This window comes from Paroedura picta, chromosome 2, assembly GCF_049243985.1.
Source record: "Paroedura picta isolate Pp20150507F chromosome 2, Ppicta_v3.0, whole genome shotgun sequence".
In the NCBI taxonomy this organism is placed as follows: domain Eukaryota; kingdom Metazoa; phylum Chordata; class Lepidosauria; order Squamata; family Gekkonidae; genus Paroedura; species Paroedura picta.
Genome location: NC_135370.1, coordinates 112,215,710 through 112,239,341, shown reverse-complemented (window position 1 = coordinate 112,239,341; position 23,632 = coordinate 112,215,710). Strand labels below are relative to the sequence as shown.

The following is a 23,632-nucleotide window of genomic DNA, read 5'->3' as shown; positions in this document are numbered from 1 at the left end:
AAACTTCCATTTAGTTTATAACCTATTGGGATGACGGCTAAATTTTCCTGAGTTGTTTTAGGAAAGGATAGATCAAAAGCCAGATATTTACACATGCACATGTGTGCACGCACGTACGGGTGCACACACACACACACACACACACACAAAAGTTCCCTTTGAAATGCTTGTCAAGTCCTGATCTTGGTTAGAGATATGAGGAAAACATTGCTGCATAGTGTTGCGGTTAAAAGATTACTGAAGACAATATTGTTTAGAGAAGGAGTTGGGTCTTGTATCCTACTTTTTACCTCCTGAAGGAGTCTCAAAGCATCTTACAGTCACCTACACTTCATTTCCCCGTGACAGACACCCTGTGAGGTAGGCAAAGCTGAGAGAATTCTGAAAGAACTGTGACTGGCCCAAAGTCACCCAATTGTCTGCATGTGGAGGACTCTGCAGATTAGAGGCTTCCGCTCTTAACCATTACATCAAGCTGGCTCTTACAAACCATCTCATGAATTAAAGTTACTGGTGAAAATCAGCTGGTTCATGGTTCGCAAAGTGATGTTCATGAACTGAAGAGTTACCATGAACTTTTATGAAGTTTAAGACAGTGCATGAAGAGCAGAACACAAGGATTTACATGGACATTTAAAACCCTGATTTCTGTCCTTCACAAAAAACAGCTGAGTGGTACACAACAGAAAGCTGGAGTTTTCTGCCAAAAAGCAGTGGGCAAAAAAAAGCAGGGATTTAAATGGCTCAGAGCCATTTAACTGCCTGCTTTCTGCTCCCCACAACACGTGGCAGGTAGCAGAAAGCAAGGGTCACAAACTGAATCAAACAAGTTCAGTTTGTAAAACAACCTCCTCATATTGAATCATAGTTCAGTTCCTGAACTAATGGTAAAAGGGTGCTGGGAGGAGTTGGCACTCAATGCCAACTGTGGGGCCTAGGACTGTGAGTCCCATGAGGGTGGGGGTGGGGAAAGAAGGAGGGACCCCCTACCAGTGCTCATCCCCACCCCGAGCAGCCCCGTCTGTGGCCTTTCCAGGCCTTGGTAGCACTGCAGGGGCAGTGGGGGAAGAAGGTGAACCAGTCCCAGCCAGCCCTTATTACAGCTTATTACAAAGGCCAATGAAGTAAGTAAAAAATTTGGCCTCTTCTTAAACACTAAAAAGACAAAAATACTGCAAAAAAACAGACATGTCACAATAACATGTGACATGTTGATGGTGAAGAGATCAAATGTGTTCAATTCATTTTTCTTGGATCAGAAATTGATGTGACTGGCGATTCCAGTACAGAAACAAAATGCTGAATTGCTTTGGCCCACTGAGCAATGATGAACTTGAACCGAACATGGAAAAGCAAGGACATAAGCCTGACTACCAAATGTAGATTAGTTAGATCTATCATATTTCCAATAGCCACTTATGATTGTGAAAGTTGGATAATGAAAAAATCTGACAAGAGAAGGATCGATTCATTTGAACTCTAATGTTGGAGAAGGTTTCTGTGGTTCCATGGACAGCAAAAGTCACAAACAAGGAAATGCTACAGCGCATGAAGTCTCATATATCATTGATAGGCAAAATCATGAAACTCCAGCTCACTTACTTTGGCCGCATCATGCGATCCAACTAATTAGATAAAGCAATTATGCTAGGATTGGTCAGTGGAAAAAGGAAACCAAGCTGACAAAAAGTATGGTACTTGGATGTGGTCAGAATGGACACTAGCAAGAACACTGCATGACTGAGGGAGGTGGTGTGGGATCGGGGATCATGGCAGCAGCTGTGCCATGGGATCGCCAATGGCTGATGACAATATTAACTTGCTTCTTCAGTAATAATGTTGAATCCAGTATAATCTAGGCTTTTAATGGAATCCACAGCATCAGAGCCATGACTCTTGTCCATATTCAAATAGAGACCCTTACCTAAAACTACCAGCGCTGTCTCCACTCCATTGACAGCAGATGAGACACAATAAAAAAAAGCTAAATGAATTGAACATTCTTGAGAAATTTGTATATTTAGAGCTGTGCCTATGTATTTGTCAGATGCAGAAACGGGTCTTTCCCAGGAATGCTTTTTACAGCTCTGACATGTGTTTTTTATTGTTACACTAAACAAGAAGAGACAGTCTTGGAGATTTCATTTCTATGTTCTCCATTAAGAAGAAACGCTATGTTTTGGCATCCATTTGAAACAAAAGAAATGGCTTTGGGAAAATGAGGTAGCATGATGAGTGTGTTGAAGTATGTTAATTGTTCACAGTTATTTAAAAAGCTGTTCTAAGCAGGATGGGCAAATGTTCTCTATGGCTTTTACAGAAAGCAACACAGGAAGTAATCAATTTAAATGGTAGAAGTACAGAAATAGTGCCAACAAAAAAGTGTAAATACTGCAAAGCTGCTTTATGGGGAGTTTCTAAAATAGGCAAGATTAGCATATGTGAATCATATTTTATGGGTAATTTAGCCTAGTGGTGGTTAGTAGGTTGGCCTAGATTATTTCTCGAAGCCTATTTGATTCCCGCTACTAATTAAGATATAGCAACATGAAACAGTGTTCTGAGGCTTGTCTCTGGATCTGCTCTGGCTTTTGCTCAACAAATAGATATTGGGAGTTACCAGTTGAAAGTCACAGTGGGCTCATTTTGGATTAGAATTATGATGCGCAAGAAAAGGGGACTCCCCACCCCCATAATTTGCCCAGACTAAAATCTGTTCTGTGGGGTAAGCCAATGTGCTACAAGTTGACTATATTTTTTCTCTCTTTCCTTTCTCTGTTTGTCTCTTCCATCCTGTGTCCTCTCCCCCCAACTGGACAACTCCACCAACAAAACAAACAATCTGAGGGTGAATGGAGGCAGCTGGGAGTAGGGGGTATTTATTAACCATTGTTTTGATTGCTATGTTATTAATGGTTCTGTTTTATACTGTAAACTGCCCCAAGTCCATCCAGGGAAGGGGTGGTATAGAAACCTAATAATAATTTTAAAAAATACAAGTGTACCAATGAATGAGATATAACAGTGGTCCCCAACCTTTTTATCACCAGGGACCACTCAATGCCGGGGACCACTCACCGGGGACCACTCAATGCCTTTTACTGAGGCCCGGTGGGGGGGGGGTAGTTTACTCCTCTACTCTCAACCACTGCCCTAATGCTCTCTGATCACTATGGTAATGTTTAAACATCCCTTCAAAATAAGATACAGACACGCCACAACAATGAACATAAGGAACATTTTATTTTCATGGAAATTTTAACTCATGACAATGACAAATCAATGGGAACCCTGAGCTTGTTTCTCTGCAACGAGATAGTCCCATCTGGGAGTGATGGGTGACAATGACACCCGAAGTGTGTTGTAAAGGGCCGGGGGGGTGAAGTAAAGGGCTGGGGGGGGGGGAGAAGGCGTCCTTCGGGGCCCACCTTCAATTAGTCGAAGGACCACATGTGGTCCGCGGCCCACAGGTTGGGGATCGCTAATATATAAGTTTCGCTAGGAGTCAAATCTCTTTCAACTCTTTCCCTTGGGTCTCATCAGCATAAGTCTGGCAGGCATGGAAATGATGCCACTTTAATCTTTAAGGACTATATTGCCCTAACATTGTGCCCCATTCAGGATACTTCTGGTTTTGAGGCTGTGTTTTGAAGATTGGGACTAACAGATTAAGTGAATTTTGCTGTAACTGGTGAACAGCAACCCCACTGACTTTGCAGGCTAGCTCAAGTTTTGAATTGCAGGCTAGCTCAAGTGGCATTAAATGGCTTTGCTTTACCTCAAGTCTGTGGGAATTAGGAATGGGCACAAACCACAGTTTTGCAGTTTGGTTTGTGGCTGGACCATTAACTGATACTCTGGTTTGTGAGCCATATGAACCAAACAGCTGAACAGTTTTTAGTGAAGAGCAGAAAGCAGGATTTTAAATGGCTCTGGGCCATCTAAACCTCTGCTCTTCACAAGCCACCCCAAACTGTATCAAAATTCATGAAAGTTTGTGGCAGGTCTTCAATTCACATCACTTCTCAAATCATTAAACAAGCCAAGATTTGTGACAAACTAGTTCATTAGCCAGTTTATGCCCATCCCTTGTGGTGATTCAGCTGGTTCTTTTCACTCATAAATATCTAAAACATGAAGATTTTGACTCTTTGGCAGCTGCTTGCCTTTAAAAAATCCCATGCCTGACATTACAGCCATCATTACTATTGTACAGTAAATAAAGGTTCAATCGGGTGCTTAGATCATTTAACTTGTTCAAGGGAATCACAACTTTTGCTGCCTTATGTTCAAGTATATGTACCTGCACAGCATTAATAATACACAAATAAGACAGCCATTTGATCCATTTAAGACAGCAGCAGCCTGGGGCAAAGGTCATCTGCCTAATGAATAATTACTTCTTTGAGTCCTACTCTCATAATAAGGTGGCTGCTGAGATGCCCGAGACCGACACTAAAGACAGGGAGTGGGAGCCTTCCGAATAAGGAGATTCTCAGCTGTTGTTCACACCCCACATTTTTATTCAGCCAATGACACTGTGCATTCTTTTGGTGCCTAGGCTTATACAAACCTGCCTTGCTAGGCCTCTGTTTCAGAGAATGCAGCCCTCAAAGCACAATCAGCTATTGCTAGTTATGCTCTAATTCCAAGTGCCTTTAAGGACTAGTATTCACATTGACATCTTGTGTGAAAGAACAGTTAACAGAAGGTTGCAGCCATACATGGGGTTGTTCGTATGATGCCACAAAAGACAAAACATTGTCCCCCTAAAGGTTTTCTTATTGTCAGATCCGTTGGTTCAGGTCTTCTTGTGCTGAGCTCCACCCTACTCTGGCCCATGAACAAAAAATGTTGCCCTTTAAAAGGAAAATGAGAGAACAAATTCAAACACTACAGGTTTCCTACAGAAACTCTGTTTACAATTTTTTGTTTTTTTTTATTTTGGCATTTATATTCTGCCGTGGCTATTTAGTGTTTAGATTATGCTGTCAACCACATGTCAGTATATTATCTCAGAGGTCCTTGCAAAAATTCCATAATGCAATTCAATATTATCATTTGAAGAGGGGGGGGGGGGTTGGATACTCTGTGTGTGTGTGTGTGTGTGTGTGTGAGAGAGAGAGAGAGTTCAAGGTCAACAAGTTCTACCAAAGGCAAGGTCTGAACTGGATACATACTTGCTGATTCAGCAGCTCAGGAGTTCTGCTACATTTTATGTCCATGTACAGCACCATTTTAAAAATTAAAATAAAAAATGGGACAACAGGCTTGGTGTAGTGATTAAAACCAACAGTCTCTAATCTGGAAAAATTGATTTGATTTCTCATTTGTCCAAAAGCAGTCAGCTGGGTGACCTTGGGTCACAGTTCTCTCACAATTCTCTCAGCCTCACCAACCTCACAGAATGTCTGTTGTGGGGAGAGGAAGGGAAGGCGACTGTAAGCTGCCTTGAGATTCCTTTGGGTACAAAACTCACCCCTTCTTCTTCCACAGGTTCAGAATCAGGGCCAAGCCTAGAAGGCACATAAGGGAATGGAGGATGTCAACTCATTACTCCTACCCTAATAAATACATCATAGTAAACAAGTATTTCCCTAAAAGGTCTGGTTATGACAGAAGCTCTTGCACACTTGTTGTTTGGTGACAAACTCAGGATCTTTCATATTGTTTCTGAGTCCTATAATGGTTATTTTCATAACACGTGATGCACATTGTGATTCTTAGAACTCAAAGCAGTGACAAGATTTATGACTAATAAAACCAGTCTTTTTTGAGTAAAAAAAAAAAAGAACTCCACACAGTTTATATCCTCTAAATCATGTTGAATAGAAAAAAGAATATATACAAAGGTGGGCTGATTTCTACAGACAGGAAAAAATGTTGAATTAATTTAAATTTTCATGCATATAAATGGGAAACATATCTTGCACCTGGCTCTCAAGCACTTTATGAGTGTGACAAATATCCAAACACTTGCACAATATTAAAGTTCCAAATTCATCCATGGTTCAAGAAAGCAACTTTCGCCTGTGCTCATGTAAAACTAGGTGTTTGTTCATGACCTTCCACATAAAACAATACCTAGGACAAGACTTTACAGAACAGTTTCTTCCAGTCCACTACAATTCATGTAATAATGCCTTTGTTACAGGTTTTGGTTTGCATTCTTCCTCCAAGAGGATAAACTGAGGATTTCTCTTAAAACTGACTTTTAATAGAACTATACCTTATAAGGTATGCACCTGAAATGTCACAGGCACCCAACTTTCACAGTCAAAGAGGTGAAGTAGTCTTTAGTTCCCTGCATGCAAACAAAGTAAGCAATTATATGTACAAATGTAGCACATAAAGGGAATTCTACAAGAGCTGTTGTCCTGCTATTTTTTTCATTTAATATCTCAGTAAAGTTTTCTTCCCAATGGTTTTATTGCATTTTAGATGACCAAATGTAAGGCATCTTCAACTTTGTCTGCCACTAGGTTCATTTTACAAGCTCTGAGGGCTTTTACCAAGTCTTCAGCCCTAGCTTCTTTGTCTTTCAATTTCTTCCATGCTAGAAGGGATTGCATTAATTGTTCCTCTAAGTTGTATGGATGGGCAGTCACAATGCGATCTATTTTGGCATCTGGAATTCCAAGTTTTCGAATCAGCATTTTCCAGTTCTTTCCAACATTGTCACATATGACTTCAAAAGCTCTCTCCACCTTACCTAGGAAAGAAATTATGACATGTGTAAAATCACTGCCTCTGGCAGGTAACTCCCCCCCCCCCCCCGGCCTGCTGTGAAGGAAGCCTCTAACAGCCCCTGACTGAGGTGAGGGAGGCATTTCCAAGAGCAACTCAGAGGAGTCTGAGGACATGGGAGTGCTTTCTTTTGATGGGGGGGGGGAGCTTTCCCCTTCTGCCTAACAGCTGGCTGACAGGGAGGCCACAGAAAAGCCCCTTCTCGCTTAAAATACTGCTCTGGCTAGCCTCGCTGCTGGAGGGAAGATGCAGTCAAAGCCATGTGTATTTCTCTGCATGACTCCCTGTAGATTTGAGGCCTACCACACAGGGTTGTTGTGCAGATGAAACTGGATGTTGTTACATAGTTTCTTTTGCCTCCTGTTTTACCTGCACAACCCTGTGCAGTAAACCTCAACTATTTCAACTGTGTGGGAGGCCTTAAATGTTTCCTCTGCACAACTCTGTCCAATCCCAAAGCAGCCCTTTCTGCCTGAGTAGCTGATCTTTATAGTCTGGAGATGAGCTGTAATTCCAGGAGCTCTCCAGGTCCCACCTGGAGGTTGGCTACCCCTGGGTTGGAAACATGCCTTAAAATGGTACAATGCCTAAGAGTCCACCCTCCTAAGTGCCATTTTTGCCTACAGAGCTGATCATTATAATAGCAGCAATAGCAGAGACGATGGTAGAGGCTTGCAGGCTGAGGTTAGGGTGGAGTGCTCCAGGCGTGCCCCACCTGGGCTATGGGTTTTGCCCAGCTCTTACCAGCAACTGTTTGTATTTTAGGGCAGTGGTCCCAAACCATTTTATCACCGGGGACCACTCAACACTTGACAATTTTACTGAGGCCCGGTGGGGGGGGGGTAGTTTACTCCTCTACTCTCAACCACTGCCCTAACGCTCTCTGATCGCTATGGTAATGTTTAAACATCCCTTCAAAATAAGATACAGACACGCCACAACAATGAACATAAGGAACATTTTATTTTCATGGAAATTTTAACTCATGACAATGACAAATCAATGGGAACCCTGAACTTGTTTCTCTGCAACAAGATAGTCCCATCTGGGAGTGATGGGAGACAATGACACCCGAAGTGCGTTCTAAATGGCCGGGGAGGATGAAGTAAAGGGCCGGCGGGGGGGGGGGGGCGGGGAGAAGGCGTCCTTTGCGGCCCACCTCCAATTAGTCAACGGACCACATGTGGTCCTTTGCCCACAGGTTGGGGATTGCTATTTTAGGGCACAGGCAGACGAGCAGACAGACAGACCAGCATGGGTCCTGCGATTCTGGAAAGTGCTGGAAGACCTAAATAAAGAATATTTACAGCCTGACACTGTAAACGGGGAAGAAGTAAATGTCTGGAGAGACATAGGAACTGAAGTGACTTTTCTCAAGTTTGGCCTGGTAAATAAAAATCAGAAAGGTCCTATGAACTCAAAGGCATAAGTGGCCCAGAATTTCAAGTGGAGTTAGCTTTACAGAAAGTAGACAGTGAGACTTTAGGGGGAACTAGGTGATTTACTTTTATTAGGCAATGACTTGGCCTTGTGGACAACAACAGAGACTGCAGTTGCCAGTGGTAGGCCTCAGGCTTCAGAAGGGCAGACATCACCAGCCAAGCAACAGACTGTTGCTTAGCAAGGGATGTGTGGCCATGTGGATTCCTTTTGAGGGGATGCATATGAGGGAAGAGAGCTTTCCCTTCAGCCTAACTGTCTGGAGATGAGCTATACTTCCAGGGGATTCTCAGACCCCACTTGGAGGCTGCCATCCCAAAACCTCAGTGGGATACAATGCTATACAGTCACCCTCCAAAGCAACCATTTTTGCTTGTGGAGCTGATCTTTATAGTCTGGAGATGAGCAGCAATTCCAGGAGATCTCCAGGCCTGTTCCTGGTCTGAATATTGACTGTTCCTGGTCTGAATATATTCCTTGAAGTTTGGAAGTGGGGCATCAAAAGTGTGTAACCTCTGCAGCTACCTAACCAGCCACATAGCACCCCCTGACCTATTTCAGGTCAAGAAAACATTGCAGAGAGGAAGTAAGGTTGCCAGATTTGTGTAGGTTCATGTTCCACACTACCTAGGTGTGCATACATCTGATTAGGGTAAAGACTGCTGGGCACTGAGAGATGTCCTCTTAGGGTTGCCAGCTTCCAACTGAGTCACTAAACCCATACCAAACCATGAGCAAGCGCCCGTTGCATTATAGAATGCAATGGGCTTTAGTAGTAATAAATACATAAAACCCTCATTTTGTTCACCTATTCATCCTTTTTTTCAAGAAAGTTCCAAGGCTGGCATTAGAAGTGTTATAACTGCCTGCCAATCTGATCTTCTATAGTGACCAAAGTTTTGGATTGGTATCTGGGAGACCCAAGTTCTAATTCTGACTCTGTCAGAGAATCTTGTTGGGTGACCTTGTGCCAATTGCACACACTCAGGGTAAGTGCCACTCTAAGTCCTCATAGTGGAGACAGTGGAACAGAAATGAAGTAAATTTAAAAAAAACTCTGTAGCAGCTCCTCTTTTCTAAATAGGAATTTCACAAAAGATCAGCAAACCTGTACAAAGTTTTTTTTTTTTAATGGGGGTGAAAACTGTAGTAAGATTTAGGGTTGCCAGCTCTGAGTTGGGAAATTCTTGGAAATTTGGGGGATGCAGCCTAGGGACTGTAGAGTTTAAGGAGGGGAGTGATCCTATCCTAATCCTAATGGTATATAATGCCATAGAATCTCCAAAGCAGCTATTTTCACCAGGGCAATGATCTGTCTGGAAATCAGCTGTAATTCTTAGAGACCTCCAGACCTCATTTGTAGTTTGGCAGCCCTATAAATGCTTCACTGACTATTTCTATCATCGATTATCAACGCCTAACAATCCTTGCAACTCCTGAGATGGCAATGAATCCTTTTTTATTGTCTCTTATTTTATTACTTCTTTAAAACATTTAGTGTTGCCTCTTAAAAACAGCTTGAATTCCCTCAAGCCACATCTGAATGCTTGGATTTACAGAGTGATTCCCCACCTAACAATTACGTTGGTCACTGTATCTACACTAGGCAGACAAGGTAAAGGCCTCTACATACTTGGGAGAATCTCCAGATATGCAGAAATACGACTTTGTAAATTAACCAAACCCCAAAACCGGTTTGAGAAAGGCTTGAGCAAGCTAACTGGTTTCCCTGCCTAGTTTTTCCTCTAACTGACACTAAAGTCAGTTACAAAATGCTCGAGAGAGAATGGGAGTATGGGTTGTGGTTGGTTAAGTGGAATTCCAAATACCTACCCCATACACACACTGGTGCTTTCCTGCTGCAGCCCATGAAAAGTTTCGGGGGGGGGGGGTAATATATGCAAAACAGAGGCCCCATCACATACACAATCATCTCTCCGGACCTCCCCCAACACTCCCCCACAAAACCAACACTTGTCTACCTACGTTTTTCTTCGATGCTTAGTTGGTCAGTGGTATCGCCTTCTACATTTTCTTCAAAGTGCTCTAGTTGAGTGACCAGATCTTCTCTTTTCAGACTTTTGAGCAGCTCCCTTAGGAATTCTAGATTGCAGGACGAAATGTCTTGTTGTTCTAGGAGAATGGTGAAGAGCTCAGTGCCCTTTGTCACAGATTGCAGCTTCCCTTTGCCAATTTTTGACTGGCACAGAAATTTGAGATTTGAAAGCTCATCCGGAGATATACGGGTAGATAACGAATTCAGCAAAACCAGAAATGGATCCATCCTGCCAAACCTTCGGAAAAGGAGAGCGGTTAGAACTCTTATTGAAATAAATATTCAATATGATTTTCAAGTTTCAATAGATGTAGGTGTGTGTGTGGGGTGGGGCGGGGATCTAGTTTAAATGTTATTAAATTAAAGAACTATTTTCTCCAGCTAGGGATATTTGAACTTAAAAAAACTTACTTCCACTTTTAAAACGTGCCGCGTAGTTGATAAGAACTAGTTTCCCTCCGCCCCCCCTCCCCCCTTCAGACCAACTCCAAATAAGTTTTTGGGTGGAGGCAAAAGTTGCTAGAAATCCTAGAGGAAGGTAATTAAAAAAAAAATCCAAAACTCACTAGATTCTTCCGGATTTCAGCAAGGAAGAACTTCTCCCGGCCCGCCTCCAGAACGCCCCGCCCACTCACGAAAACGACCCGTCGCTCGCCGGAAATCACATGCAAGGTTGGACCAGATCTGCAAGGCGCTCTGCAGACGGCGGAGGGCAGTGCTGGACAACGTTTACCGTAAATATATAGATCAAGAGTTGCTGCGAAAGCGAAGCTTGTAGACATGCCCGAACAGCTAGAGCGCATCCATGTCACAAATGTACTGCTTTTCTTTGCGAATATACTTGTAAAAAACCCTTGCAGATAAACGTATTTCACATGTCTCATCACTTTTAGTAAGTTTGTATTGCAAATTCGAGTTACTTTTTCCCTGCCATTATTGAAAACATTAAATGCTGAAAGTAAATAAACAAAACATTTGTCTTGCCTTCCTTTGAGAATTCAAGGCGGATGCCCCAAACGCTTTGCCATAATATCGATCTATTGTCAGTTACTATTTCTTAATAGTATGTAAAACATCCATAGTCCTTTTCATTCAGCTCTCCATAGCCTGGGAAGGGTCTGGAAGAAGGCATTTAGGACTCACTAAACAGCTGATCCTCAGGGGGGGAAAGCATAGAGGAATGTGAAACGTGCCTCCAAGAGAGATGGTGTCCCTGGTGCCCTGGGAGCAAAAGAACCTGCTTTTTTATTTGTCTGGTAGTAAACAGGAGGCATGTAGCTGAGGGAGACTGCTAATCAATTGTTGGTACCTGCAATATGTATGGCTTGATGGCCATCCAATTGTGAATGTACCATTCCAAATGGCAAATGTGCCTGGCAAGGGTGGTATGGACTCTGGGCATAACTGAGGTCCATCCATCCAGCAGCCCTTCAATTACCAGAAAGGTGACTGGACCCATGGTCCTGGGGTGTATGACTTTAAACACTGGCTCTGTCACCCTTAGTGGGGCCCAAGATTTTGAGGGATTGTTACATTCAAATGAGCTGTAAATGCACACATCCCTCCTTGCAGAATAAATGGACAGTTCCAGAATGGCTACATGATTTGCAACTGGTAAATTGTTTAAAGTCTTTAACATAATTTACCTCTGGAATTTCCCTCCCTTTTGTTTACATAGCCAAAGAACAAATCCTAGAGTGGCCACACATAAAGTGACTCATTGTTTCTGAATATACAGCAAGTGGATATGATCTGCCAGAATGTGTAATAAAATAACCCAAATTATTAGTCCTATGATATCCAATCAATTGAGGTTCATTGCATCCAGAGATATTTAATACTAATTGCCAATGTTTATTAATAAGCCATTTTATTAGGTGCCAAATCTGAGAATCTAAGAGCACATGAGATTCTCTTATGTGCACTTCTGTCTTTATTTTTATCAACCAATAATTCATCCCTGTTCATATTACCCACTTCAATCCTAGTTTGATTAACACATTCATTGGGATAACCCCTATCTTGTTGTACATTCAGAAACAGCTCTATGTCGACATCATCAGAACTGTGTAGTATCTTCATGGGCAGGAGTATTGTAGGGGGCAGTAAAAGATGGCATTTGAGAGCCACCCAGGAGTGATAATGAGGTTGATTAGCAGAATGGAATAAGACATGACATACCAATGTTGAGTATAAACAAGGACACAGCTTTATTACCTCCCCACAAGGGGGTTGGTACAACATGGGAAAAGGAACCTGACCTAGCAGTCAATGGACTGCACCAAAACCCACAGAGACCACAGATGCCCTGGGGATCTGCACCAGCTGGAAAAGCAGATCCCCTTCCATCACTACGGGAAGTGGCCTATGTGGGGGAGCCAATGGGCACCAACCTCATTTGGCTGCCCCCAGGCTGCCTGGCAAACAAACTCTTCCCCTCCCAGCTGGGTTATCCACACTTGTTTACACGCCATCTCTTAGAAGAAGAAGAAGAGTTAGTTCTTATCTCTACTTTTCTCTACCCGAAGGAGTCTCAAAGCAGTTTCCATTCACCTTTCCTTTCCTCTCCCCACAACAGACACCCTGTGAGCTGGGTGAGGCTGAGAGAGCCCTGATATTCCTGCTTGCAGAGAACAGCTTTATCAGTGTTGTGGTGAGCCCAAGGTCACTCAGCTGGCTGCATGTGGGGGAGTGCAGAATCGAACCCGGCTCGCCAGGTTAGGGAGGCCCCAAACCCCAGGGAGTCTGATAGCAACTGGACTCCCTGCCAACATGCTCCATCCCATGCAACCTCGCAGCTGTGACAAATTAAATCATGAAAACAACCAACTCAAACACTGCAACAACTGCAACAACTGCAACAACTCAAACACTGCAACACTGATTCCAAATCAACACAGGGTGGGTGGGAGGGAAGATGCCTCTGCAGCATTCTGGGCAAAAGGGGCTGGGACCTGCCCATGCTACCACAACCACACTGTGGGTCCCTGCTTGTCCCATGATTTGGAACGCAGTGTGAGCCCACAGCGTGTGCCCCAGACTGGCTGCTAAGAGGGACATGTCACCTCCAGTCAGCCCTCTGCAGCATCAACCGGCACTCAAGGTAAGTCTCAGCCGTGCATCATCAGCACACAAGTGATTGCTCAGACAGACAGTTCCCCTCCTGCCACCACTTGCTATTCATGAATAAAATTCTTGCTAGAGAGGAATACATCTTTTCCAAAACATTTTTAGCATCACTGGGGAAAGAAGACTGAATTTTATGAAATTGAACTTTAAAGCCAACAAGTGATCCTGCAAGCTTTCATAATGCAAGATGCACTGAAATCCAGCAGAGGGAGCTCAAACAATTAGAAATAACAGGAAATAGTTTCCTTCAGAATAATCATAACAAGTCCTACTGAATTATCGGTATTTTCAGATTAAACGTGGATTATTATTATTATTATTATTATTATTATTATTATTATTATTATTATTATTATTATTATTATATTTCTTACCTGCCGCTATCAGCAAGCTATCTCGCGGCGGGTTACACAATTAATCCCCACATAAATATAGTTAATAACCCCCATTAAAATACAAACCCTGATGGCAAAAAAACAATCCTCCCACCCACACAACAGCTAGCCCTCTCTTGGTGCACCATGGAGGGATTCTACGGATGCTGGCGGTCCACCACAAAGTGATGAACTGGCCTGATGCAGTCTCTCCTGGAGGGACCCATCCGATCTTCAGGCCCTGGCCTCAACCATAGACCCAGTGGAAAAGCTCCTGCGGAATGCAGGCCCTGCAGAATGCAGGGGGGCCACAGGGCCCTCAGCTCTACTTAAGCTTTGCTTAAAATGGACAATATATAAACAACATTAAATACATTTGAAACCGTATTGGAACATATAATTCCTTTTGGCCAAAATGTAATATTCAGACATGGACTAAGATAAATTGGAATTATAAACAAAGAAGGGAGAGAGACATCTAGACACATCTTTTTCTACTGATAAATGGGAAAAACTAGTTAGGAAAATATTTAATATGTATCTCAATGTGACTATTAAAGAAAATCATCTTTAATAGATGAAATTGTATTTCTGATGGCATTTTACCCTATGATGGAAATCATTAGAGATCCACAATTCTGTAAGTGTGATAAAGCAGAATTTACTCTGCTCTATATGTTGCGGAAATGTTCATAAAGAAACAATTTATATTATAGGTTGTGTATTTGTGTTTGATTTATCCCTGCAATGTATCTGTTGAGATAAGATAAGAAAATGGCACAAAAGTCTGGAATTTAATTATAGCACCTGTTGACATTAACTCAGATGTGGAAACAACAAATAATTCCAGGAAAAAGATACAGGGGCAGAGATCCAGGTTCCTCAATGTGGCAGCAGCACCTATAGGCAGCAGCACCCACCAACACTTTTCTGGTGACAAGTGGGTGGAGCTAGGTAAGGCTTTTGGAACTGATTGACTGTTGGAGATTTGATTGTGCAGATTTTTTTTTAAATGTTGCTTTGGCAGCAACTGCTACCACAGCACAAGGATCTAAACTGTGTTACTCTGTTAATCATTTTGTGGCTGGCTCCACGTCTTGAGACAGCCATTTTGTTGCTGCACTCACCTTGCCATCTCAGATTTTACTTAGGAGCCAGACTATATATCTAGGAGCCAGACCCCCAGGGGGTCTGAAGTATACATCATCTTCCCCAATTCTCTATCGCCTTGGTAGGTAGCAGTAGATTGTGATTGGCTGCCGCCATGTTATGTTATGATTTTTAATGTCTTTTAATGGGGTTTTAATTGGGGTTTTAAGGACAACTGTCACCCGCCATGTGCCTACCCAGGGAGTGGCGGGAAATAAATCAAATAATAATATTAAAATATTAAGAAGAAGAACATAAGAAGAGCTCTGTTGGATCTGAAAAATGGTCCATCTAGTCGAGCATCCTGTCTCACACAATGGCCAACCAATTCCTCTGGAAGACCAATAACAAGCCATAGAGGCTGTGGCCTTTCCCTGATGTTGCCTCCTGGCTCTAGGATTCAGAGGATCAGTGCCTCTGATTGTGGAGGTTCCCCTCAGTCACCATGGAGACTTTTCCTCCATCAATCTATCTAATCCCCTTTTAAAGTTGTTTATTCCTGTGGCCATCACAACATCCTCTGGCTGCAAATCCCACATTTTAATCACTCTCTGACTAAAGTAGTATTTCCTTTTGTTCATCCTAACCTACTGCCCATCAGCTTCCTTGGTTGCCTTTGAGTTCTAGTATCTTGGGAAAGGGAGAACAATTTTTCTTTGTTAACTCTTGCCACCTCATGCATAATTTTATAAACCTCTATCAGCCCCGCCCCCTGCTGTCTCTTTTTTAAAAATGAAAAGTCCCTGATGCATCATAGGGATGCATCCTCACAGGGAAGGTGCTCCAACCTCCTAATCATCTTGGTTGCCTTCCCCTATTTTTTCCCAGTTCTGCAATGCAATTCTGTGATGCAACCAGAACTGTATATACAATCTTCTAAATAAGGCTGCCCCATAGATTCAGGTGCACTGAAATATCATCTGTTTTATTCTCAATCCTTTTCCGAATACTTCATAACATAGAATGTGCCTTTTTCTCCATTGCAGCACACTGAGATGAAACTTCCATTGAGAGTTTCACTATGACCGCAGGATTTTTTTTCCAACTCAGACTCAAGTTCAGCAGCCCCCATTAGCCTATACTTGACATTGGGAGTTTTTGTCCCATTATGCAGCATCTTACAAGTACCAACACTGAACTTCATTTGCCACATTGTTGAACACTCACCCAGTTTGTAGAGGTCCTCTTGGTGCTCTTCTGTGGTGGAGTTTTCTTGTACACACACACAAAATTGTGACCTTGTACTATATTCTGGAGAACAAATTGCTCTTAAAGTATAGACATAGACATAGGTCATCACTGGCGTTTGCTGTGAAAATGTGTATGAAGTACTAAATATTCTGCAGCCACAAGAATCTTTTTTTGAAATAGCCCTAGCAAACAAAATAGGACTTACTAATGAGGGGGACTGTTTAGGATTGCTCCCCCTCCTTTGACTACAAACTTAAGAACTTTTTTTGGGAAGAAGAGAAACTATAATACATTGTGTTCTTATCATACTTCAATTATCCTTTCCCCTTCTCATAGTATGCACTTTCCATGGTATGTGTCTTCTTTTTATGAAGAGCCTTAATCATAAAGGGTCCATTATCCATGGTCCCACCAAAATTGTTACCATTTTCCATCTTTCAGCCCCTCATGGCTACCATTTTCCATGCCTTACTACCAGAAGGCTTTTCCATGTCTTTTAGAAGTGTTAGTGAACGTGTCAGAATGTCATAATAACCACAGCTTTCTTAAAAAAATAAGAAAGCCTCTAGCCCTTTTCATTGCAGAGAGCTACCTCTTCCTGTATATCTCCACAATGGAAAAGGCTAGTAGGGGTTCCCAAAGTGAGTGGCATTGAATAGTGGGTTAAATAAGGTATGGAGTCACCCTGTGCCAAAGCATCAGCTCTTTATTGATTACACACAACTGAATTAAAACAGCAACCCATCATCTTAAGTTTATACTGTTCAGAGATTCTTTACAAAGCCTGTGATTGGCCCTAAGCAGAGCCCACTGACTGGGTAGCTACAACAACCAATAGTCAGCTAGATCCTACAAGCTAACCAATGGTAATTATGCATCCCTGATGCTAGCACTAGGATCCAACCTCTCCATCTCTGGTGAACTACAAACACAACAGGTGATACTGCCTCCCTGAGGGGGGGGGTGTAAGGATCCAGGGGGGCAGTGAAGAATTTGGGGGCAATGGGAGGGCAGCAGTCTTCCTGCTGCAGCTGCACTCACTTAGGAGGGAAAGCTCTTCCCAAGAAGAGCTCACTGCAGACTTGCCCTCTCACCAGAATTTGTAATTTCAATGGTGGCCAAGAGTAGACAAAACAGATGGCCCTGATTATCTTTGGGTTCTGATGATTAAATGTGGTGGGTGGGGCCTTGATGGGACCTGGGATGTTGACTTGGTGCCAGTAGTAGTCCTGCCTCTCCAGAGGCCAAGAGGTTGCTCATTCAGAAAACTCTGTGTAACAAGACAGTTGTGACATGCCACTTTACATGGTGTAGGAGATAATTTCCTAATTCATGATTTTCCTCCTTTGCCTTGAGTCACCGCCTCACCTTTCCAAGGAACGAGAACATTCAAATGTTTGTCAGAAGTATATTCAAACAAAGGCATGAAATCTTTCAGTCAATAAATGGCAAATGGGATGACGACTAGACTGGTTACTCATGCTAACTAGGAATGAGTAAGGAAGCAAATCCTTTTTAACACCACAGTGTTAAAAAACACCAGTGTTAAAAAAGTGTAACAACGTCCTGGTTTTACAGCAATCCCAAAATACATGTTAAAACTAGTATGAAGCATGTAGTCTGTGTTCCAGGCAGCAAAAAATATACTTGTTCTCATAAATATAATTAAATTTTAAAAAATATGAATAATTCAGTACAACTATTCATGCTTGTGATGTTAAGCATATGTACTGTCTATGGTGGGGCCCCAAACCTTTTTGAGATTATTATTTATTTAATTTCTATGTCACCCTCCCAGCAGGCTGACTCAGAGTAGTGTACATCAGACAGTGGTCCCCAACCTTTTTATCACTGGGGACCGGTCAACACTTGACAATTTTACTGAGGCCCCGGGGGGGAGGGGTGTAGTCTTTTGCCGAGGGATGTCATCATCGTCTGAGCCCCTGCTCCACTTGCTTTTCTGCTGGAGCCCCTGACTTCCTGCCACCCACTGGGGGGCACTGCCAGCAGCAGCTGCGCCGTGCCATGCCGAGGGGGAGCCCCAGGCATGGTGGACAACAGAGATGAGCCTGCAGCAGGGTGGCAGGGCAGCCCCCAAGGCAGCACCTGTGGAGGAGGACTACGAGGAGCTGCAGCCCGGTACTGACTGATCCACGGATTGGTACTGGCCCCCGGACCAGGGGTTGGGGACCACTGAGTTAAAACATATACATAGTACAGTAAAGTTAGCTAAAACAAGATTTAAATAAAAATAAACATTCTAAACCCAGTCAGCACATTAAACAATTCAAATGTCAGAGAACCTGATATTAATTGCTTTCTGTTTTTCAATCTACAATCAGGGGGGCATCATTGAGGAGGGGGGCTGATAGATGTTATTTCACTGGCCCCAACCAAAAGCCTGACAAAAGAGCTCTGTCTTGCAGGCCTTGCAGAACTGTGCTTGCTCTGACAGGGCCCAGATCTGTTCTGGGAACTCATTTCACCAAGTGGGGGCCAGGACAGAAAATGTCCTGGCCCTGGTTGAGGCCAATCACACTTCCTTGGGGCCAAGGACTACCAAGGTGGACTGCTCTTCAGGGGGTATAGACAGAGAGGTGGTCTCTCAGATATGCAGGGCCTAGACTGCTGATAGCCTTATGGGTAAGTACCTATACCTTAAACTTGATCTGGAATTGAACTGGGAGCCAGTGCAGTTGCCAGAGCACAGGGTGGATATGGGCCGTCCAAGATATTCCCGTAAGGATTCTGGCTGCTGCATTCTGAACCGGTTGCAATTTCCAGAGCTAGGATAAGGGCAGGCCCATGTAGAGTGTGTTACAGAAGTCTAGTCCAGAGGTGAATGTAACACGAATGACTATGGCTAGGTACTCCAGGGCCAAGTAGGGCACTAGTAGTTTGGCTTGGCAAAGGTGGAAAAATACCTGCTATGTTTTGTATCTATTCCTCCCTAGATAGAGTGGTGTCAAAGATTACATTTAGATTTCTGGCCGAGTATGAAACTGAAAGCTGCACCCCATCCAGACAAGGCAAGCACACTTCCTTTCTTATCTAGCCATAGGACCAACGTCTTTGAAGGGTTCAGTTTCAGACGGCTATTTGAGCCATCCTGTCACTGCTTACAGTGACATCTGGCTAAAGTACCTGGGGGAGAATCCAGGCACCTATCCATCAGGAGCTAGAGCTGGATGTTGCCTGCTTATTTATTTATTTATTTATTTATTCATTCATTCATTCATTCATTCATTCATTCATTCATTCATTCATTCATTCATTCATTCATTCATTCATTCATTCATTCATTCATTTTTTATACCACCACTCTTGAAAAGTCTAGCTGCGGTTTACAAATATAAAACAATAGTTTCCATAAAACCCAATAAAAACAGCCCTTATCATAAACCAAATAGATGGCGATCACTACCCTAAGAGCCAATTTGCTGTAGTGGTTAGGAGTGTGGACTTCTAATCTGGCATACGGAGTTCGATTCTGCGCTCTCCCACATGCAACCAGCTGGGTGACCTTGGACTCGCCACGGCACTGATGAAGCTGTTCTGACCGAGCAGTGATATCAGTGATCTCTCAGCCTCACCCACCCCACAGGGTGTCTGTTGTGGGGGGAGGAATGGGAAGGCGACTGTAAGCCGCCTTGAGCCTCCTTTGGGTAGGGAAAAGTGGCATATAAGAACCAACTCTTCTTCTTCTTCTAAAAGATTTTAAACACCCTACCCCCTATTCCTATTGATGACACCCAAGTCTGAACCCTCAGACCAGCTGGGTGCATAAAGAGGGTGCATAAAGATGCTAAATAAAGTTAGGGAGAGAATGCCCCCCCCTACGGCACCCCACAAGTTAGGTGACATCACAGGGATTCCACCGTCGCTACCTTCTGTTCACTCCCCAAAGGAAGGAAATCAGCAATTGAAGAGCTGTCCCTCAAATCTTGGCATCAGCAAGGCAGCGAGCTTAGAGTTCATATGAACTCTTGAACAGAGCTGATCCACTCCAATCCACCCCAATCCAGCTGAGGTTGTCCGTCAGGATGACCATAAGTGATTCTATCCCATGGCCAGGCCAGGCGCCAAACTGGAATGGATCCAAGACTGAAGCTTCATCTATGTATGTCAGGAGTTGGTCCACAGCAGCCCTTTCAACCACCTTCCCCAGAAATGCTAAGTGCTAAAGGGGGCAGTAGTTTTGGTACCTCTCCTTGAGGACAGTAAGAGACTGAACGATATAGGCTAGATATCAGGAAAAAAAATTTCAGAGTCAGAGTAGTTCAGCAGTGGAATAGGCTGCCTAAGGAAGTGGTGAACTCCCCCTCACTGGCAGTCTTCAAGCAAAGGTTGGATACACACTTTTCTTGGATGCTTTAGGATGCTTAGGGCTGATTCTGTATTGAGCAGGGGGTTGGACTAGATGGCCTGTATGGCCCCTTCCAACTCTATGATTCTATGATTCTATGATTCTATGAATATGGCTTCCTTGATGGGTGGGGCCAGCAACAAACTGTGAGAGCCTTAAGTGCTTCCCTGGATGTCACCAGGTCTGGGCCACTTCCAGAGGATGATAACTGTGGCTAGGTGGCTGTGGGGACATGGCATGGTTGATGCAGGAACAAAATAACTGCCACAAAATGGCTGCTTCAAGGGGTGGGACCATCAACAAAATGATTACCACAGCCTAATTTCAGTAATGCAGTGTAGATCCTTGTGCTGTGGCATCAGCTGCTGCCAAAGCACCATTTAAAACAAATCTGCAAAGCAAATCAAGTCTCTAATAGTCAATCAGAAGCCTTGCTGGGCCTACCTACTTCCCAAAAAGACTTGGCAGGCACCAGAAAAGTTGCTGGTGGGTCCCATAGTTCCTATGGGCACCATGATGGGGACCTTTGGTCTAGTGGTTATAATCATATATGTACCATTTTATTATATACATTATATTTCTGTCTTTAGGCAGAACTGTACCGTCATAATATCAAGTCTGCATTACTACCGAAATGCAGGTTACTTGTGTAGTTTTTAGGTTAGTTTACTGACCTGAAAAAGACCACCCAATAATCTGTAGAGTGTAAAATTTCCCTTACCGGACATACCAGATTCAACTATAAAACTCTCAAAGACAAGGGTGTTTGTGGGAGGCAGCCAGGGAGAATTTGAACTTGGAGCAGATGAGCATGGATGGGCTATGTGAAGACCCCAAAAGTTACCAGGCCCATTCTGTGTGTTCCAATGCTGAATTATGCATTCAGCCTGTGTGTGCTGAACATGACATTGCACCAAAATCTCAGTACTGAAAATGTTGTTCATCCTCCTGACTGATAATGGACATAGAATTTTGATCCCTTTTAAAGACTTTTGGAAATATGATTGCTCATAAGTGAATCTTTCAAATGTGCTTGCAGGTTATTAGTTCCATAGTAGAGACATTACTGGTGTCACACAACCTCTCCAATAGATTAGGGTTAGAGACAATGACTTGTCCATGGCCTCCCAGAGAACTTCATAGCAGCTAGATTCTAGGCTTATATCGTTGCCCATACTTGTCCATACATGTAACTATTTTCCCTTCTCAATTTGTCACACAAGATCCCTTTTCTTGGGCAACAGCTTCTTCAACACCGACTTCTCTGGCAAAACAGTCATATTAGATGTTCCAATAGCTATGCCAGAGTATTTTAAAAATTGCACAAAACTCCAGGAGTGGCCTGATGTATAAAATTATTTTCCCCAGTATAAATTTCATAGTTTAGGCTTAAATTCTGTTTTTTTAAAAAAAACTTATTTACCGTATTTGCCGGCGTATAAGACGACCCCCCAACATTTCCACTCAAAATATAGAGTTTGTTACATTACATTATAGTACTATGGGCAGCTATGTCTATCCCAACTGAAGTGCACCCGGCGTGTAGGATGACCTCCCCCCCCCCCACTTGGAGGCATGTTTTTCAGGGGGAAAAAGTAGTCTTATACGGCAGCAAATACTGTAACTACAAAAAAAAGTTGCAAAATCAAGGGAAAGCAAAACAAAATTGTTACATGTCTAAGTAACTGAGTTGTGACATAGAGGGAAGTAAATAGATATAAAATAATATGCATTGGTTTCAGAGGGATAAGGCATGAAGAGAGCTTTCTTGGGAGACTCAAAGAATCTGTACACCGCCCGTGGCGCCGCGGGTGCCATCTGTACACCGCCTGTGGCGCCACGGGCGCCACGGACTAAATAAAACAGTAAGGTGTTCTGGGGTGGGATGTGTCCAGGATGAGGAAGGGTCCGGATTGGACCCTTCCTCATGACAGACAATCGGAGGGACCAATCGTCAGGTGCAAAGCGCCTGCCAATTGGTCCCTCTGATTCCTAGCCCCAGCAATTGCGAGCCACGCGCAGTGCGGCTCGCAGTTGCTCCCGGCCTGACGTGGCGAGAGGGCTCCCTGCCCGGCGGCCTGACGCGGCGAGAGGTGCTTTGCGCCTCTCGCCGCATCAGGCCACCACCCGAGGGAACCCACGGCAGATGCTTCTGCCGGGGCCGGCCCAGGCGCTCCTTTGCTGCCGCCCCGGCCCCGGCCCGACCCCGGCAGAAGCCGCTCCCTCCCACCTCCGATGTTCTCCCGGATTCTGCTGGACAGGGCGTTCCTTCGCCGCGGCGAAGGAGCGCCCGGCCCGGCAGAAGCCACTCCCTCCCACCTCCGACGTTCTCCCGGCTTCTGCCGGGCCGGGTGACTCCAGCGAGGTCTGCAGCCGCTCGCCAGCTGCTTGCCGCCGCCGAAAGACCAGGACTCCAGCAAGGACCTCAGGTACTCCCCCCCCCATACCCACTCTCACTCCTGGGGGCTGCTAGCGCCCATTGCATTTCGGACTGCAATGGGCTATATTTCTAGTCTAAAAATATATCCCAGTACTCCCACTTCTCAGTCTGGAGGAACTAAATCTTCATTTGTTTACTGAGTGAATTCCTGATTCTTAGATGTTATGGATATTTCACCATTTATTCCAATGAATTTGGGAACAATAACAAAATAATTTGCAATATAATCACAATTTAAAATTGTATAATGTTTTGTATTATGTGTTTTCTTTTTTAGATGGTACACCTTTGAGAATGTTCTTTGTGCTGACTAATTCTAGGAGGTCGTTTTTTAAAAATCAATCAACAAATGATATACTGTAAACGGAAGGGAGGGTTAAAAATGGAGACATAGCTTTATGTTGACATGAGACTTACTCACCTTGTAACAATTTCAGACAGGCAACTATTTGTAGTGCCGTATCTTGGAAACACAGTGGTATGGAAATCAAATCGAGTTAGTTAAGGAAGTGCTAACAGAATAGGGTGTGTTATTTCTGTGTCTAATGTACAAGCAGACTTCAGCGCCTTTCCCACAATGCTGGCTAGCTTAGCAAAAGACATAAAATATAGTCAAATGTCCTGGCTAGACATTTCCATCCAGTGCTTCATTTTCCAGTTGCTTGGTGTGACTGTTCTTCCAAAAAAACTCCTTCATCCTTTCCATTTCATACATTCAGTACTTTTCTGGCATGCCAATC

At 43.6% G+C, this 23,632-nt stretch overlaps 1 protein-coding gene across 1 annotated transcript; it reads right to left on the bottom strand.

Annotated features, from left to right (window-relative positions):
- Nucleotides 1-3,219: 3,219 nt before the first annotated feature.
- On the bottom strand, nt 3,220-10,471 carry FADD (Fas associated via death domain). The gene is made up of 2 exons (XM_077322089.1): nt 10,174-10,471; nt 3,220-6,712 (listed from the first exon to the last, which is right to left on the bottom strand). The coding sequence occupies exons 1-2, from the start codon at nt 10,469-10,471 to the stop codon at nt 6,438-6,440; spliced, it is 573 nt and encodes a 190-aa protein (XP_077178204.1). The 3' UTR covers nt 3,220-6,437.
- Between the last annotated feature and the right edge of the window lie 13,161 nt (nt 10,472-23,632).